The 19,408-nt window shown below is 41.5% G+C and overlaps 1 protein-coding gene across 2 annotated transcripts in view; it reads left to right on the top strand.

Moving 5' to 3' along the window:
• The window catches only part of AFF4 (ALF transcription elongation factor 4), an 88,604-nt gene that overhangs the window by 17,172 nt on the left and 52,024 nt on the right, over nt 1-19,408 (top strand). For both annotated transcript variants that reach the window (XM_063612417.1, XM_055299482.2), the window contains exons 2-4: nt 9,461-9,587; nt 11,695-12,489; nt 14,423-14,467. In XM_063612417.1, the coding sequence (XP_063468487.1) occupies nt 9,465-9,587; nt 11,695-12,489; nt 14,423-14,467 (963 nt within the window). In that variant the 5' untranslated portion in view covers nt 9,461-9,464. The remainder of the gene's footprint in view (nt 1-9,460; nt 9,588-11,694; nt 12,490-14,422; nt 14,468-19,408) is intronic.

Genomic DNA, 19,408 nt, shown 5'->3' with positions numbered 1-19,408 from the left:
CTGTGAATTTGCCTATTCCAGGTGCCTCATATTAAGTAGAATCATACAATATGTGTCCTTTTGTGTCTGACTTATTTCACATAGCATAACGTTTTCAAGGGTCATCTATGTTGTAGCATGTATCAGAATTTCATTCCTTATGGCTAAATAGTATTCCATTATGTGTGTGTGTGTATATATATATATACCAGATTTTGCTTATCCGTGTTGATGGATCATCATCTGTTGATGGACACTTGGGTTGTTTCCATCTTTTTGCTATTGTGAACAATGCTGCTGTGAACATTGGTGTACATGGATCTGTTTGAGTCTCTGCTTTCAGTTCTTTTGAATATATTCCTAGGAGTAAAATTGCTGGATCCTATGGTAATTATTTGTTAAAAGTTTTTGAGGAACTGCCAATCCATAGCAGCTGCACCATTGCACATTCCCACCAGCAGTGCACAGAGGTTCCAATTTGTCTACATCCTCACCAACATGTGTTATTTTGTGTTTTTGTTTTTATCATAGCCATCCTAGTGGGTGTGGAGTGATATTGTGGGTTTTTTTCTCTCATTAAAGTTTACTTGTTTATTTATTAATTTATTTTTTTTGAGACAGAGTTTCGCTCTTGTTGCCCAGGCTGGAGTGCAGTGGTGCAATCTTGGCTCACCGCAACCTCCGCCTCCCAGGTTCAAGCAGTTCTCCTGCCTCACCCTCCTGAGTAGCTGGGATTACAGGCATGCGCCACCACGCCTGGCTAATTTTGTATTTTTAGTAGAGACAGGGTTTTTCCATGTTGGTCAGGCTAGTCTCGAACTCCTGACCTCAGATGATTCGCCTGCCTCAGCCTCCCAAAGTGCTAGGATTACAGGCGCGAGCCACCGTGCCCGGCCTGTATATTTTTATTTTTATTTTTATTTTTATTTTATTTTATTTTGAGATGGAGTCTTGTTCTGTCGCCCAGGCTGGAGTGCAGTGCAGTGGTGCAATCTCGGCTCACTGCAAACTCTATCTCCCAAGTTCAAGCAATTCTTCTGTCTCAGCCTCTTGAGTAGCTGGGATTACAGGTGCCTGCCACCATGCCCAGCTAATTTTTGTATTTTTAGTAGAGACGGGGTCTCACTATGTTGGCCAGGCTGTTCTCGAACTCCTGATCTCAGGTAATCCGCCGGCCTCGGCCTCCCAAAGTGCTGGGTTTACAGGCGTGACCCACCGCGCCCAGCGTTGTTTGTTTTTAAAAGTAGGTAGTCAAGTGTGGGAGTGAGAAGGGGTCAAAGACTAGAGCAAGGGGTTCAGTCTATAACTTGACTGTGAACAATCAGTTGAGATAACTGACTACCTTCGAACCAGCCTCTCATTAAACTTTGTTTCATGGATCTCAAAATTCTGTGACAGATTCTCGGTTAAGTCGCTTCCATTAAACAGTACTGATTTTAAAAACTAGTAATTTAAGACTGCCATGTGAAAAAAACTCAAAATGGATCACAAAACAGTCATCTTTTCCTTCTGAAGATTTTACCATGCACTGTTATCATTAACCAGTCTCTTACTGTTAAACTTAAATGGCCAATTGAAACAGTTCTGAGACTGTTCTTCTACCATTGATTGAGACTGGGGTGGCAGGTATTAGGGATGATATTCATTTAGTCTTCTGAGCTTTCTGAGCAGACTCGATGATATTGCCAGGTCCAGGAGCCTTCTTGTCCCCCTTTTTTTTTTTTTTTGATTAAAAAAATTTTTTTTCTTTTTTTTTTTTGAGACGGAGTTTGACTCTTGTTGCCCAGGCTGGAGTGCAATGGTGTGGTCACGGCTCACTGCAACCTCCACCTCCCGTGTTCAAGTGATTCTCCTGCCTCAGCCTCTCAAGTAGCTGAGATTTCAGGCACCTGCCACCATGCCTGGCTAATTTTTGTATTTTTAGTAGAGATGGGGTTTCACTCTGTTGGCCAGACTGGTCTCGAACTCCTGACCTCAGGTTATCCGCCTGCCTCAGCCTCCCAAAGTGCTGGGATTACGGGCGTGAGCCAATTTTAAATTTTTTGAGAGAGAGTCTCATTCTGTCACCCAGGCTGGAGTGCAGTGGTACTATCTTGACTCATTTGAACTTCCACCTCTCAGGCTCAAAGCATTCCCCAGACCTCAGTTTCCTGAGTAGCTGGGACCACAGATGCATGCCACCATACCCAGCTAATTTTTTGTAGAGATGGAGTTACACCATGTTGCCCAGGCTGGTCTCAAATTCCTGAGCTCAAGTGATTCTCCTGCCACGGCTTCCAAAGTGCTGGGATTACAGGTGTGAACCACCGAGCCTGGCCTTATCTTCCGTTTTTTTTTTTTTTTTTTTTTTTGAGACGGAATCTCGCTGTGTCGCCCAGGCTGGAGTGCAGCGGCGCGATCTCGGCTCACTGCAAGCTCCGCCTCCCGGGTTCACGCCATTCTCCTGCCTCAGCCTCCTGAGTAGCTGGGACTACAGGCGCCTGCCATCACACCCGGCTAATTTTTTGTATTTTTAGTAGAGACAGGGTTTCACCGTGTTAGCCAGGATGGTCTCGATCTCCTGACCTTGTGATCTGCCTGCCTCGGCCTCCCAAAGTGCTGGGATTACAGGCTTACCAACTCTGTTTTGATGACACAGCAACTGTCTGTCTTACATTATGAATAACAAGACAACCCAAAGAAGGATAGTCAGAAGCTCTCAACACACATGGGCTTGCCAGGAATCATATCAAATATGGGAGCATTATCAGATTTCAAGAATTTAGGGCCATCTTTCAGCTTACCAGAATGGCAGTTGGTCTTTCCCTTCAGCTCAGGAAACTTGCAGGCAGTGTGAGCCATGTGGCAATCCATTACAGGAGCATAGCCAGCACTGATTTGGACTGGGTGGTTTAAGATAATCACCTGAGCAGTGAAGCCAGCTGCTTCCATTGGTGGGTCATTTTTCCTGTCACCAGCAACATTGCCATGATGAACATTTTTGACAGATACGTTCTTGACGTTGAAGCCCCCATTGTTCCCAGGAAAAACTTCACTCAAACTTCATGGTATATTGCAACAGATTTGGCTTTAGTTGTAACATTGACTGGAGCCAAGGTGACCGCTATGCTGACACCAGTCTCCACTTGGCCCACAGAGATAGTACCAATATCACCAATTTTGTAGATATTTTGGAGAGACAGACACAAGGCCTTGTCAGTTGGACAAGTTGGTTGTAGGATGCAATCCAGAGCTTCAAGCAGGGTGTTTACACTGGCGTTGGCCATCTTTACAGGTGACTTTCCATCCCTTGAACCAAGGCACGTTAGCACTTGGCTGCAGCATGTTGCCATCATTCCAACCGGAAATTGGCAAAAATGCTACTGCGTTGGGGTTGTAGCCAACTTTCTTATTGTAAGGGCTGACTTCCTTAACCATTTCCTTGTATCTCTTCTGTCTGTAGGGTGGCTAAGTGGAATCCATTTTGTTAACTCCAACAATTAGCTGTTTCACACCCAGTGTGTAAGTCAGAAGGAGTTAACAGCTTCAAATTCACCAGCTGCAACAATCAGGGTAGCACAGTCAGCCTGAGATGTGCCTGTAATCATGTTTTTTAAAAAGTCTTTGTCTTGGGGCATCAACTAGTTACATAATACTTTCTGGCCTCAAGTTTCCACAGGGAACTGTCATCAGTGCCACCACCCTCACACTCAGCTTTCAGTTTATCCAAGACCCAGGTGTACTTGAAGGACCCCTTTCCCATCTCAGTAGCCTTGTAGAGACTGGGTCTCATCATGTGGCCCAAGGTGGTCTTGAACTCCTGAGCTCAAGCGATCCTCATGCCTCGGCCTCCCAAAGTGCTGGGATTACAGGCATATGCCACTGCACCCAGGTGATAGATAGTATTTTGTCAAGTGGCAGGATTAATAATATCTGACATGGGCCGGGTGCAGTGGCTCACGCCTCTAATCCCAGCACTTTGGGACGCTGAGGTGGGTGGATCACCTGAGGTCGGGAGTTCGAGACTAGCCTAACCAACATGGAGAAACCCCATCTCTACTTAAAATACAAAATCAGCCTGGCATGGTGGCGCATGCCTGTAATCCCAGCTACTCGGGAGGTTGAGGTAGGAGAATCGTTTGAACCCGGCAGGCGAAGGTTGTGGTGAGCCGAGATGGAGCCATTGCACTCCAGCCTGGGCAACAAGAACGAAACTCTGTCTTAAAAAAAAAAAAAAAAAAAGGTCAAAGGACTGAGTTCAGGGGGCTTCCAGAGAGGTAGCCTAGAACGTGTTCATGTGCTGAGAGGGTGGCGCACCATTCTCCAAGGGAATTGAAGCTCCTACACCATTGTACATCTTGCCTCTGTAAGTCTTCATTTGACGGTTTATTTATATCCTTTAAAATAACATTTGTAAGAGCCCAGTAACCAGGTTTCCATTCATTCTGTGAGCTTCTCCAGCAAATTATTAAAACTGAAGGAAGGGGTTGCAGAACCCCAATTTTTAACCAGTTGGTGAGAAGCACAGATAAAAACAACCTGGGATTTGGGATTGACATCAAAAGTGGGAGGCAGCCTTGGGGACTGAACCCTCACTCAACCTGTGGAGTCCGACAGTATCTCCAGGTAGGAGACAGAGGATACCCAGCTGGTATTTTCTGAAGAATTGATTGCTTCCTTTTTTTTTTTTTTTTTTTTTGAGACTGAGTCTTGCTCTGTTGCCCGGGCTGGAGTGCACTGGTGCGATCTCGTCTCACTGCAACCTCTGCCTCCTGGGTTCAAGTGATTCTCCTGCCTCAGCCTCCTGAGTAGCTGGGATTAAGGCCTGTGCCACCATGCCCTGTCAATTTTTGTATTTTTAGTAGAGGAGGGGTTTCCCCATGTTGGCCAGGCTCGTCTCAAACGCCTGACCTCAGGTAATCTGCCCTCATTGGCCTCCCAAAGTGCTGGGATTGCAGGCGTGAGCCACCGCGCCCAGCCGATTGCTTGCTTGTGTGTGGGAAAAAAACCCCACACGTCTGGTGTTAGAAGGATGTTGTGAGAGTATTGTGTGAGAAACTGAGTTTGTTGGCTGGGCGCTGTGGCTCATGCCTATAATCCCAGCACATTTGGAGGCCAAGGTGGGCGGATCTCTTGAGGTCAAGAGTTGGAGACCAGCCTGGGCAACATTGAGAAACCCTGTCTCTAATAAAAAAAAAAAAAAAAATTAGCCAGGTGTTGGTGGCGTGTGCCTGTAATTCCAGTTACTTGGGAGGCTGAGGCATGAGAATCATTTGAACCTGGGAGTCTGAGGTTGCAGTGAGCTGAGATTGTGCCACTGCTTTCCAGCCTGGGAGATAGAGCGAGACATTGTCTCAAAAAAAAAAAAAAAAAAAAAAGAAAGAAAGTGAGCTTGTTTATTCCTGTATTCTCATAGCTATAAAATAGTTTTGCCTGTATGACAAAGATATACTTCACATTGACTCATTTAAATTTCATGTTAACATTAGAGGAGTTCAGATTACTGGAATTACTGCTTTTGGAGAAAACTTATTTCATCTTAGGCAGAGATAGTGATGGTAAGAGACACAGGAGGGAAAAAAATCGAACCAATATATTTGATACAAAAAGATCAGAAAAAAATAGAGAATAAGTGCTATAACTGGTATATTAATTTTTTCTTTTCCTTCTTTTCTTTTTTTTTTTTTTTTGAGATGTAGTTTCGTTTTGTCACCCAGGCTGGAGTTCAGTGATGAAATCTCAGCTCGCTGCAACCTCCGCCTCCTGAGTTCAAGCTTTTCTCCTGCCTCAGCCTCCCGAGTAGCTGGGATTACAGGCACCTGCTACCTTGCCTGGCTAATTTTTGTATTTTTGGTAGAGACGGGGTTTCACCATGTTGGCCAGGCTGGTCTTGAATTCTTGACCTCAGGTGATCCGCCTGCCTCGGCCTCCCAAAGTGCTGGGATTACAGGAGTGAGCCACGGCACCTGACCTAATTATTACAGTGAGTTAATTTAGTTCTTAGCTTCCTGGTAGCCTTATAAATGTTCACTTGTGTGACTTTGATTGTTTAAAAAACCAGTTTCTTTGACGTTGAATTACAGAAAGAATTTTATTATGGGAATCACCTATTTTTACAAGAGATATAGAAATATTTCTTGAATGATTATTTTAGTTCTGCTCAATCTATAAAATAAAATCATACTTTATTTTTTCTTTTTCTTTTTCTTTTTTTTGAGACGGAGTCTTGCTCTGTCGCCCAGGCTGGAGTGCAGTGGTGCAATCTCGACTCAGTTCAAGCTCCGCCTCCCGGGTTCACGCCATTCTCCTGCCTCAGCCTCCCGAGTAGCTGGGACTGCCACCACGCCCGGCTAATTTCTTTTTGTATTTTTAGTAGAGATGGGGTTTCACCGTGTTAGCCAGGATGGTCTCAATTCCTGACCTCGTGATCTGCCCGCCTCTGCCACCCAAAGCGCTAGGATTACAGGCATGAGCCACCACACCCAGCCTTTATTTTTATTTTTTTTGAGATGGAGTCTTGCTCTTGTCACCCAGGCTGGAGTCCAGTGTTGTGATCTCGACTCACTGCAACCTGCACCTCCCAGGTTCAAGCAATTCTCCTGCCTCAGCCTCCTGAGTAGGTGGGATTACAGGCACCTGCTACCACAGCAGGCTACTTTTTTGTATTTTGTAGTAGAGATGGGGTTTCACCGCATTGGCCAGGCTGGTCTTGAACTCCTTACTTCCAGTGATCCGCCCGCCTTGGCCTCTCAAAGTGCTGGGATTACAGTTGTGAGCCACCGCTCCTGGCCTTAAGCCAAAGTTTTCAGGCTCACGCCTGTAATCCCAGCACTTTGGGAGGCCAAGGCGGGCGGATCACCTGATGTCTGGAGTTTGAGACCTGGAGTTTGGCCAACTCGGTGAAACCCCATCTCTACTAAAAATACAAAAATTAGCAGGGCGTGGTGGCAGGCGCCTGTAATCCCAGCTACTCAGGAGGCTGAGGCAGGAGAATCTTTTGAACCCGGGAGGTGGAGGTTGCAGTGAGCTGAGATTGTGCCATCGCACTTCAACCTGGGGGACAAGAGCGAGACTTCGTCTCAAAAAAAAAAAAAAAAAAGAAGTTTTCAGATCTCTCAGGATTTAAATTTAAGGAAACTGGTAGTTAACATATTCCTTAGTCTCTCAGGTGTAAATAACTTTGTATGTTGGCAGAACCATAGCCCAAGACGCCTATTTGAAGCATGGTTGTTAGTGATAGTTTTATAAAACTATTACTTGGTTCAAATGTGATGGAGTATAATATGTTCTTTGGTTTTGTTTTATGATACTTAAGTTTTGTGGTAGTCTTTAAAGATTGAAATACTTTTTGTGGTTCTATAGAGTGCTAAGTACTAGCGAAACCAAAGAAATCCTGTTTAAGCTTATTAGAAAATTGTACACATACAAAACAATTTGAAAACATATCTGAAACACTTAGAACGTTCTTTTTTTTTTTTGAGACAGAGTCTTGTTCTGTCTCCCAGGCTGGAGATCAGTGGCACACAATCATGGCTCACTGCAACCTCTGCCTCCTAGGTTCAAGTGATTCTCTTGCTTGAGCCTCCCGAGAAGCTGAGATTACAGGCGTGCACCACCACACCTGGCTAATTTTTTTAATTTTTAGTAGAGATGCAGTTTTGTCACGTTGGCTAGGCAGGTCAAGCGATCCTCCCACCTCGGGTCACCCCTTTTTTTTTTCTAAACATTGAATTGCTTTTTTTTTTTTTTTTTGAGATGGAGTCTCGCTCTGTTGCCCAGGCTGGAGTGCAGTGGCGCCATCTCAGCTCACTGCAAGCTCCGCCTCCCGGGTTCATGCCATTCTGCCTCAGCCTCCTGAGTAGCTGGGACTACAGGCGCCTGCCACCGTGCCTGGCTAATTTTTTGTATTTTTAGTAGAGATGGGGTTTCACCGTGTTAGCCAGGATGGTCTTGATCTCCTGACCTCGTGATCCGCCCACCTCGGCCTCCCAAAGTGCTAGGATTACAGGCCTGAGCTGCTCCAGCCATTAAATTGCTTTTATTGCATGACACTTAGTATGCAAATCAGGAAGTTTTAATTTTAAACGTTTGCTTTCAGTAGTTCTAACCACTGATTAAAGTCCTCAAAAGTACTTGGTGGCTCTCATGCCTGTAATCCCAGCACTTTGGGAGGCCAAGGTGGGAGGATCACTTGAGGTCAGGAGTCCAGGCCAGCCTGGCCAACATGGTGAAATCCTGTATCTACTAAAAATAAAAAAATTAGCCAGCCATTGGCATGCACCTGTAATCCCAGCTACTCAGGAGGCTGAGGTAGGAGAATCGCTTGAACCTGAGAGGCATAGGCTGTGGTGAGCTGGGAGATCGCACCACAGCACTCCAGCCTGGATGATAGAGCAAGACTCTGTTTCAAAAAAAAAAAAAAAAAAAAGTATAATACTGGTTTTGTTATTAATTTTAATTTTATAATTATAGTTTATGATGAACTTTAATTTTCTGATTTGATTTATGAATTACAGGCCAGCAATGCTCCACACATACAACCTGATTGTTTCTTTCTGGGCTCCAGTGGGACTGTTTTTTTTTTTTTAAAACAAAACCAGGTCTGATTATTTACTCTGTCTCCAGGGAAGAGTGTTGCAGATTCCCTGGTAATCCCTAGTGGCAGAGTTTGACAGCCTTTACTACCATTGTCTATTTAACCAAAATCCTTGCTGCTATAAATTGGCTGTATTTCTCTTGGTTTGTTCTAGTGAAAATAAGACAAACTGTCACGATTATAGAGATGGGACTTCCATTTTTCCCTCACTCCAAAGACTTCCTTTTTCAATACAATTTTAGTTACTGTTACTAACCCAAGTTAATTTTTGATTCTATCATTGAAAACCTGGGTTTTGCCATTTATGGAGGTGTTAATTGAAATATTAATATATTTAGAGCAGGAATGTCGTTTTTTAGGGAATCTAGAGCAACAGCAAAGCTGAGGTCAAACTACCGTAAGGATGGACACCAAGGAAGCTGTGTTTGGGACAAAAAGAAATCAAGATAAGGTGGATGCAAAGTAGAGAAAAGAACTGGACCCTGGGGGGAAGGGTGGTAGTTGGGAGTGCGTTATATGCTTCTAAGGGCAAAGAATAGGCAGATTTCTGAAGAGGAAGGCCCAAAAGGAAATACTGAGGATTTGTGTTCAAATACTACTTTCCCTCTGAATGTACAAGTTTTTGCTTTTAGCTAACAGAGTACTTCAAACTTTGATAAGGTTAAGTGTTTTGTTGGGGTGGGTTCTAATATTCTGGGCTAGTGTTTCCTCGGAATAGTTGTGGAAGACACTATTGGTATTTGTTGATAAAACCATTGCCAAAACCCAACTTCAGCACTAATGCCTGTTATTACTTGGAGGTCAAAAGGGAATGTGTGATTGAAGTGTTAAGCTGACAAAATCTGTACAGAATATTTAATTTTTCCTTTTATTTTTGGGATACAAAGGTTGTGTTTCTTTTCATAGCAACATGAACCGTGAAGACCGGAATGTGCTGCGTATGAAAGAACGGGAAAGGCGGAATCAGGAAATTCAGCAGGGCGAAGACGCCTTCCCACCTAGCTCTCCTCTCTTTGCAGAACCATACAAAGTTGTAAGTTGCCCTTCTGTGAATGTTTTTTTCCCATTAGCCTGACATTTTTGCTTTTAAAATGTTTCGTACTTGAATGTTTACATTAGAAAAGAATTACTATGAATAGCACTTAACATTTTTTTTCTGTCCTTTACATAGAACATACTTTTTTGGAGATAAACTTTTCTTTGGAGTATATTATGCTTACAGAAAAATACACAAAATAGGTATTATGGCTTGAAGAATTTTCACAGCATCAACAGCTTCATACAACTCAGATCAAGAAATAGAGCATTACCAGCACCCTAAAAGTCATTTTCCAACCCACCTCCTATTGCTGTCCTGTGTTCTTAAAGATGTGGTCTGAGTTGGCTCATACATTTACCTCTATTTTCCTAGTTGTGCTACTAACCATGGGCGGGTACTTCACCATTCTGAATTTTGAATTAAATTAGAATTTTGTGACTCAATTTGCATTGTTTGATTTTTCCTAGGTATTCTTTAAGTATGATATCAATAAAAAATGAATATTTCGTAGATGCTTTTGTTTCTTCTCACTGCCATTTGCTACTTAGTTTACAAAGTTTCAGAGATTATTAGTATGTTTGAATAAATGTGTCTTCAGTATCAGTCTGATTTCTTTCTCTGTTGTTACAGACAGTCATTCGGGTATCACTTGTTTCATTAAGTTTTTGTTTCTGCCTCTAACTGTAACATTGAGTTATAAGGAATATAATATTTTCATAAACTGCCAAAATATGAGTGTTAGCTAATCTGCTGGACTGTGGAACTTAATTTTTTTTTATTTTTATTTTGTGAGACAGAGTCTTGCTCTGTCGCCCAGGCTGGAGTGCAGTGGTGCGATCGAGCTCACTGCAAGCTCCGCCTCCTGGGTTCACGCCATTCTCCTGCCTCAGCCTCCTGAGTAGCTGGGACTACAGGCGCCCGCCATCACACCCGGCTAATTTTTTGTATTTTTAGTAGAGACGGGGTTTCACCATGTTAGTCAGGATGGTCTCAATCACTTGACCTCGTGATCCGCCCGCCTCGGCCTCCCGAAGTGCTGGGATTACAGGCGTGAGCCATTGTGCTCAGCCGGAACTTAATTTTATAAAGGCAGATTACTTTCTGTTCTTCAAACGATTTTTTTTTATGAGACGGAATCTTGCTCTTTCGTCCAGGCTGGAGTGCCATGTCATGATCTCGGCTCATTGCCACCACTGACTTCTGGGTTCGAGTGATTGTCCTGCCTCAGCCTCTCGAGTAGCTGGGATTACGGGCATGCGCCACTTTGCCGGGCTAATTTTTTTTTTTTGGAGATGGAGTCTTACTGGAGTGCAATGACGCAATCTCTGCTCACTGCAACCTCTACTTCCCAGGCTCAAGAGATTCTCCTGCCTCAGCCTCCTGAGTAGCTGGTATTACAGGCACCCGCCACCATGCCTAGCTTAATTTTTGTATTTTTAGTAGAAACGGGGTTTCACCATGTTGGCCAGGCTGGTCTCCAACTCCTGACCTCAGGTGTTCTGCCCACCTTGGCCTCCAAAAGTGCTGGAATTATAGGTGTGAGCCACCATGTCCGGCCATACCTGGCTAACTTTTATATTTTTACTAGAAATGGGTTTTCACCATGTTGGCCAGGCTAGTCTAGAACTCCTGACATCAGGTGATCTGTCCGCCTTGGCCTCCCAAAGTGCTGGGATTACAGGTGTGAGCCACTGCACCCGGCCCTTCAAAATACTTTGTGTATTTAAAAGACAGTCTTGCTATGTTACCCATGCTGGAGTGCAGTTGCTATTCACAGGTGAAATTATAGTGCACTGGAGCCTCAAAATCTTGGAATTGAGCAAACCTGCCTCAGCTGCCCAGAGTAGCTGGGAGTACAGGCACATGCTACTGCGCTCGGATTATATTTTAGTATGGTTATTTTTAGGCACTTTTCAATGATTTTTTTTTTTCACTACAGAAATGATATATTTGGAGTTTACTTCAAGGTATTAACGTTAAGATATGAGGTAAAGCCTCCCTTTGAAAGGCTCCTTTCCGTTTGAAGTTTGGAAAATTAGTTCAGAAGCATATTTTATTTCTGATTATGCTCATTTTATAATTTTATTTTATTTTTTTGTAGACTAGCAAAGAAGATAAGTTATCAAGTCGTATTCAGAGTATGCTTGGAAACTACGATGAAATGAAGGATTTCATAGGAGACAGATCTATACCAAAGCTTGTTGCAATTCCTAAGCCTACAGTACCACCATCAGCAGATGAAAAATCTAACCCAAATTTCTTTGAACAGAGACATGGAGGCTCTCATCAGAGTAGCAAATGGACTCCAGTAGGACCCGCACCCAGCACTTCTCAGTCTCAGAAACGGTCCTCAGGCTTACAGAGTGGACATAGTAGCCAGCGGACCAATGCAGGTAGCAGTAGTGGAACTAACAGTAGTGGTCAGAGGCACGACCGTGAGTCATATAACAGTAGTGGGAGCAGTAGCCGGAAAAAAGGCCAGCATGGATCAGAACACTCCAAATCACGTTCTTCCAGCCCTGGAAAACCCCAGGCTGTTTCTTCATTAAGCTCTAGTCATTCCAGGTCTCATGGGAATGATCACCATAGCAAGGAACATCAACGCTCCAAATCACCTCGGGACCCTGATGCAAACTGGGATTCTCCTTCCCGTGTACCTTTTTCAAGTGGGCAGCACTCAACTCAATCTTTCCCACCCTCATTGATGTCAAAGTCCAATTCAATGTTACAGAAACCCACTGCCTATGTGCGGCCCATGGACGGACAGGAGTCCATGGAACCAAAGCTGTCCTCTGAGCACTACAGCAGCCAATCCCATGGCAACAGCATGACTGAGCTGAAGCCCAGCAGCAAAGCACATCTCACCAAGCTGAAAATACCTTCCCAACCACTGGATGTAAGTCACATATTTAGAGCTTTTAACATTGTGACTATGTGAAGCAATTGACTGACCATGAAATTACGATTGAACTTGAACACTGCTTCCTTGCCTTAATAGTAAGGAATGTAAAAGTTGAAAGATGAAAAAAAATGTAAAGACAGACTTGTGAGTTACTGCCAAGTGGATCTGTAGATCTGTTAACTTGTCCTCTTGGGAAATGGAGAAAATGTCTTTCATAGTTTTCAAATATTAAGATGACAAGTCAGTTATAGAATAAAAGAATGACTAATTGATATCTTAGATTTCTGCATTTTGATTTTATAGAACAATATACCTTTGTTGTTGTTTAAAAACAAAACTAACTTTTCTATGCTTAGATTGACACTAATGAATGAGATGCAGGTGATGGTTTATGGTTATGATAAATGGGACTTTTGGGTCTGTGGAAATGGTAATATTGTATACTTTGAATGCTATGATCCTTTTCTCTGGTTATACTTAAAGGATTAAGACAGCTGCTCCAGGTTGATAGTGATGGTTTGAAATTTAAATTGAATTGCTTACCAAAGCATTTTGGAACATTTCATTGGGATATAGCTGAAACTGTATCTTTTTTTTTTTTTTTCAAGATGGATGTCTCATAATGTTGCCTAGGCTGGTCTGGAACTCCTGGCCTCAAGCGATCCTCTTCTTAGCCTTCCAAAGTGCTGAGGTTACAGACATGACCATCATGCCTGGCCCAAATTTTATCTCTCTCTCTTTTTTCTTTTTTTGAGTTGGAGTTTCGCTCTTGTTGCCCAGGCTGGAGTGCAATGGCACGATTTCGGCTCACTGCAACCTCTCCCTCCCAGGTTCAAGCGATTCTCCTGCCTCAGCCTCCCGAGTAGCTGGGATTACAGGCATGTGCCACCACGCCCGGCTAATTTTGTATTTTTAGTAGACATGGGGTTTCACCATGTTGGTCAGGCTGGTCTTGAACTCCTGATCTCACGTGATCCGCCCGCCTCGGCCTCACAAAGTGCTGGGATTACAGGCATGAGCCACCACGCCCGGCCCCAAATTTTATCTTTTAATGTAGTTTGTGCAATAAAAAAAAATTTGGAAAGTGACGTCAGTAGCCAAAAAATTACAACTCTTAGCTCAAAGTGGTGGAAGGAAGAATCCGGGTAATGTAAAATGCTGTTTTGCAAACATTTAAAACATCTTTCCAGTGGCCTTGGGAAACTCATTTTGAGTGGCATTTGTTATCTAATTACTCCTCTCAAGAGAAAAGTAAAATGGTAATTTGTTCTTTCTTTAAACAACATGATCTTTAAAGTTTGACTTGAGTTCGGCTCTCTAATTCCTGTTTGTGCCTTAGAATAAGCAATTTGCTTTTTGTGACTTAGAAAGACTATGTAAAATGTCCATGTTCCAGGCTAGTAATCTTTCAGTAATACTTGTTTAACCCATTTATGCTTAGTGTTCCATTATTGGAATGCTAAGCTCTTAGGAGTTACTTACATCCTACTGCTCAAGGTCATCGCTAAGGTACGATTTTTCACACAAAAAATTTGCAACCTCTGGCATAAATGGGTTAACTTTTTTTATGTGAAATGATGTATCTCAGTATCATGATATATTTTATATATAGATAAGGTTAAATTTTTATATAAGCTGCACACCTGAAAAATGACATTCTAAAAATTATTTCTAATCTAAAATATAGGATAAAAAACTTAAAACCTTTGAAAACTATAAAGTTCCGCCAGCTTTGTATAGTTTGGTGATTAAAATCTTCTGGTGCTTGAAAAATTTATATTTAAGGAAATTAATCCAAAGATTCTAACCAGTGTACTGATTTAGAGTAGTGGGATCATAAATACTTTTAATAATGTTTTTAAATCTGTGAAGCAAATACTAAAAATCTACTGATAAAAATCTAATGTGTGCTGCTTTTTCTCTCAAGGCATCAGCTTCTGGTGATGTGAGCTGTGTGGATGAAATCCTAAAAGTAAGTTTTTAAAAAAATATTTCAATTTCTTTAATTTTTTATGCTCTGCCACCTTCTTACCCTCTTTCTACCTGTATTTCGCAAAGGATCGGAAGCAACAGATTGCTTATATTTGTAACTTGATTATGTCCATCATAAATAATTTACTCTCTTCTTTGTTTACCATTTGCCTTCAGAGAGCTAGTTTTGTTCTTTGTGTTTTTTTTGTTGTTGTTGTTTTGAGATGAAGTCTCACCCTGTCGCCCAGCCTGGAGTGCAGTGGCGCGATCTCGGCTCACTGCAACCTCCACCTCCCAGGTTCAAGCAATTCTTTCACCTTAGCCTCCTAAGTAGGTGGGATTACAGGCTCCCGCCATCATGCCCGGCTAATTTTTGTATTTTTGCAGAGATGGGGTTTCACCACGTTGGCCAGGCTGGCCTGGAACTCCTGACCTCAGGTGATCCACCTGCCTCGGCCTCCCAGAGTGCTGGGATTACAGGTGTGAGTCACCGTGTCCAGCCGTGTTCTTTGCTTTTAAGTAAAATAAGTTTTAATCTTAACACTTACTTTGCCTGGAAAACATCAACAAACCAATTATAACTGTACTTTCTCATGCTTAACTGTTAATAATTTGAAGTTCAAAAAACTCAGTAGTTATCAGTCAAACCATTATGATCAAAATACTTTGCTTTGGTTCATCTGTACATACTGGTCAAGTCTTACAGTAATAGATTTCTTTCCAGTTTTGCACATTTTTTTTTTCTTGATTTGGAGTCTCACTCTGTTGCCCAGTCTAGAGTACAGTGGCATGATCTAGGCTCACTGCAACCTCTGCCTCCTGGGTTCAAGCAGTTCTTGTGCCTCAGCCTCCTGAGTAGCTGGGATTACAGGTGCCCACCACCATGTCCAGCTAATTTTTGTATTTTTAGTAGAGATGGGGTTTCACCACTTTGGGCTGGTCTTGAACTTCTGACCTCAAGTTACTCCCCACTCCCCCATCCCCCTGGCTGGCCTCCCGAAGTGCTGGGATTATAGCCTGAGCCACTGCATCCGGCTGTTTTACACATTTTTTTTTTTTTTTTTTTTTTTGAGCCGGAGTTACTCTGTCACCTAGGTTGGAGTGCAATGGCGTGATCTTGGCTCACTGCAACCTCCGCCTCGCAGGTTCAAGTGATTCTCCTGCCTCAGCCTCCTGAGTAGCTGGGATTATAGGCACCCGCCACCATGCCTGGCTGATTTTTGTATTTTTTTTAGTAGGGACAGGGTTTCACCGTGTTGGCCAGGCTGGTCTGGAACTCCTGTCTTCCTGCCTTGGCTTCCCAAAGTGCTGGGATTATAGGCATGAGCCACCACACCCAGCCAACATTTTGGGTATTTAATGACACATCTTTAAAATTGACACATGATGAAAAAGTACATTACTCTATTGGAAAAAGAGAAAGTCCAGTGAATTAGTGAATGACAATGGCTACTTTTTGCTTAGTAGAGAAAACTGTCAGTCACATATTACATGTATTTTCTTTTTTTTTTTTTTTGTGAGCTCCTGAATTTGTGTCTATACTTAAATTTCAGTGTGAACACCTTTGAAAGACTACCTGCATTGGTTGCTTCCACTCTTTCTTTCCCATTCCTTCCTTTTGCCCACTATAATCTCCCTTTTACCTCTGCCGTTTTGCTGAACCTGTTTCTCTATGGTCATTATCTTTCTCCCTCCATCCAGAGGCATCATTTGAGTTCTTTTTTATTCTTTCTGCTATGTATTTTTTCCTTCTGCAAACATTCTTCTTTCCTTGACTGTTTTTATGCTTCATTGTTTTTATTTGCCTTCCACCTTTCTTGCCTCTCTTTCTTTGCCCTTTTTGGAACCCTTGTGCCTTCTCTTATCTCTTAAGAGCAGGTGCGTTCTTCTAGCCTCTGCTCTTTCTGCTCTTTGACTTGCCTTTTCCACCATTCTTGGCTTTATCTCTTAGGCAGCTATTTAGTCTTTCTATCCTACGCTGGCCTCCTTTGGGTTTTGGTTTGTCTCTTAATTGCTTCTTAGCTGAGTTTCCATTTGGATGTATTTCTCTTTGCCTCTTCAGACTCAACATGTCTAAAGCCATATTTATCAGACTTCCTTGGATTAGTAGTACACCATTTTCCCATGCTTGTAAGTGTAGAATCCTAAATATCTCTAATTTCCTCCTCATGTTCTATGTAGTTTCAAAACTAGATGTAGACTTTAAAATTTTTGCTTTTGAAATATCCATTCCTTCCCGTTTCTGCCACCTTGAGCTTCAGTAATTATAACACTGAGTCCTCATTCAGCCTTTCTGCCTCCAGAATCTCCCTACTCATATGTCTTTTGTATTGCTACCTGATTCAGGCCCTGTGGTCTTCATAAATTAATTTTTCCCTTAAAAATTTTCAGTGGCTCTCTAAGATTATAGAAAGAATAGTATCCAAATTTAATATCCGCAGGCCAATCCTAACCTCTCTCATTACTGACTGACCGCTTTTGCCAAACTGGTTTCCCTAAGCCACATACATTCTTGCTCTTTTACCTCCTTAAATAAAGTAAGCTTGGAATATATTTCTCCTCCCTCTTCATTTATGCATAGATTTTTTTTCCTGTAATCCCAGTGAAATCCTTCTTCCTCCATATCAGATTATGAGACCACAGTGATAGCTCTTTCATTTGAATCTCATTCATTTCTTAGTTGCCATGTATATAAAAAGTGTAAGGGAGCATAAATATTTTCCTCTAAATCCTCAACAGTGCATAGAATTATTAGTATGTGGAAAATTTTCTTAAATTTAATGATCTCTTTAATGTTATTGACATCTATATTTTATATGTACAGGGGCTTGGCACTTGGCCTTTAGTTAATAGGTTCTCAGTCATTCGATGATAATTGGAGAATTAAATCAAATTTTCAGTTGAGAGTTTTGATATTTGAGATATAAAATGCTGATGCTAAAAACCTGAGTTTATGAATTTTTGTTTCCTTTTCCCTTTCCTGTCTGTAGTATGCAAGGAACTTCAGGTGTGTGTTCCCTTCATGTTTTCTTTGTATTTGTAGTCATATCATTTTTAGGAACCCCATTATCATTATGAACTTAAAAAAATTTACTCTAAATGTATATTTATTGAAAAAATGATTTATTCAAGGCATGCTCATTCAGCACCTACTTTGTGTCAACCACTGGGAATACAGTGGTCATAATGTTATGCCTTTGAGCTGATATTCTAGAGCTGGATGTAGGAAGCAATCTGTTACATAGTATTATTTCAGGAAGTGAAATTCTATTAAAAAACAAAGCATTTTAAGGGAATAAAGAGCAATTATGTGCAGGTGGCTGTTTTAAGAGGTTCAAGTAGTAATATATCAAGTGCCCTTGTCTCCTTCCGTCATTCTGTTGCCCAAAGCTAAACATTAACTAGGACGTAGACTATGATTTGTCTTTGTCACTTAATAAAATACTATGGACATCATTACATATCAACAGTTAAATTTCTCATTTTAATGTCTGCTTGGTGTTCTATTTTATAGATGTTTGGTAGTTTATTTAATCAGTACTGTGTTGGTGTCAACCTAAATAACAGAGGCTCTCTGAAAGAAAAGATGATGGGAATAGAGCGTTGCAGTGGAAATACATGTGCCATAGTAGTCTATGGGCATATTCAAAGAGGTAAAGAGAGACAAAGGTTTTTAAAGGAAAAAATGAGGAAGATTACATAATTGTTTTTGAAATAATTATCCTTGGCTACAAAGATCAGTAGTAAGGATGACACCAGTCTGAGGTCGGACAAGCTGGACAGATGTCCTTGTGGAAATATTTTTTTGGTTTAAGGTTTTGATGACCTTTGTGCAAGGTTGTGGTTTTTGTAGACTTTTTTGTTTATCAGGCATACAAACATGAGAAGCCTTTCTTCATGGTCTTTCCCAGCTCAGGGTGTTTGTTTTTGTTTTGTTTTTTGTTTTTTTAAATATATAAACATCAGTGACTCCATTTTGATTCTCACAACTTTCACATTGACTACCTAGATTGTTTCATTTTTTTAAGTGTGAGCCCCTTATACGTGTATCTTTACAAAATTGTGTGGATATTGCTATGGGATAAATTCTTAGGTGTTATACCACTGTTAATTTGTTGCATTTCCTTAATTTACCTGATGGCTTACTTTGAACTAAATGCCAGAAATAATATACTCACTGCTTATTCTGATACCTCTGTCTCCTCGGCTTATCTAATATACACATTGTAATCTTAACAGACCTCACCCAGACATATTTGGCATTAAGATTAGGCAGAAGGCATTGAATGAAATCAAACATAGTGTCTTGCTTTTCTGTTTTCCTCCTCATGTGCTTTTGAAATTTCTCTTCTGATTTCTTCCCCTGACAAAATTTTTCTACAAGTATATAGACTCTATAGCCAGACTTTTGAGGATGAAATATAATGTTCGTTATTTACTAAGTGTATGGCCTTGAGTAAATAACTTTTGTGCTTCAGTTTCATCCTAAATAGAGGTAGGATAATAATGGTATCTACCTCATAATGTCATTGTGAGTACGAAATGAGTAATAAACATGTAAAACACTTAGCACAGTGTCTGGCCCATTCAAGGTACACAGTAAATGTTAGCTGTTTTCCTTATCATTGTCCCCTTCCTCCCACTCTCCCAGCAAACTCTTCCTTATTAGTGTTTTATTATGTGCCTTGTATTTGATTACAGGCTGATTTCTGTAACTATTCACAGGTTTCATAATTTGAATTGTAAACTCCTCAAAGCCAGGGAGCGTTTATTAATCTTCTTATTACCTACAGCATAGTGCCTTGCACACAATTGTGCTTAATATTTATTGACTAAATATGTAGAATTTTGGAGGAGCTGTCATGAAACCAGTATTTATAAATACAAATCTGGTTTTTAGCTGTATAATTTTTATCCTTGACCTGGTTGAAAACAAACTGTA

This window comes from Symphalangus syndactylus, chromosome 11 (genome assembly GCF_028878055.3).
Source record: "Symphalangus syndactylus isolate Jambi chromosome 11, NHGRI_mSymSyn1-v2.1_pri, whole genome shotgun sequence".
Lineage (NCBI taxonomy): Eukaryota > Metazoa > Chordata > Mammalia > Primates > Hylobatidae > Symphalangus > Symphalangus syndactylus.
The sequence above is the reverse complement of the archived record's forward strand: the minus strand, read 5'-3'. Positions and strand labels throughout refer to the sequence as shown.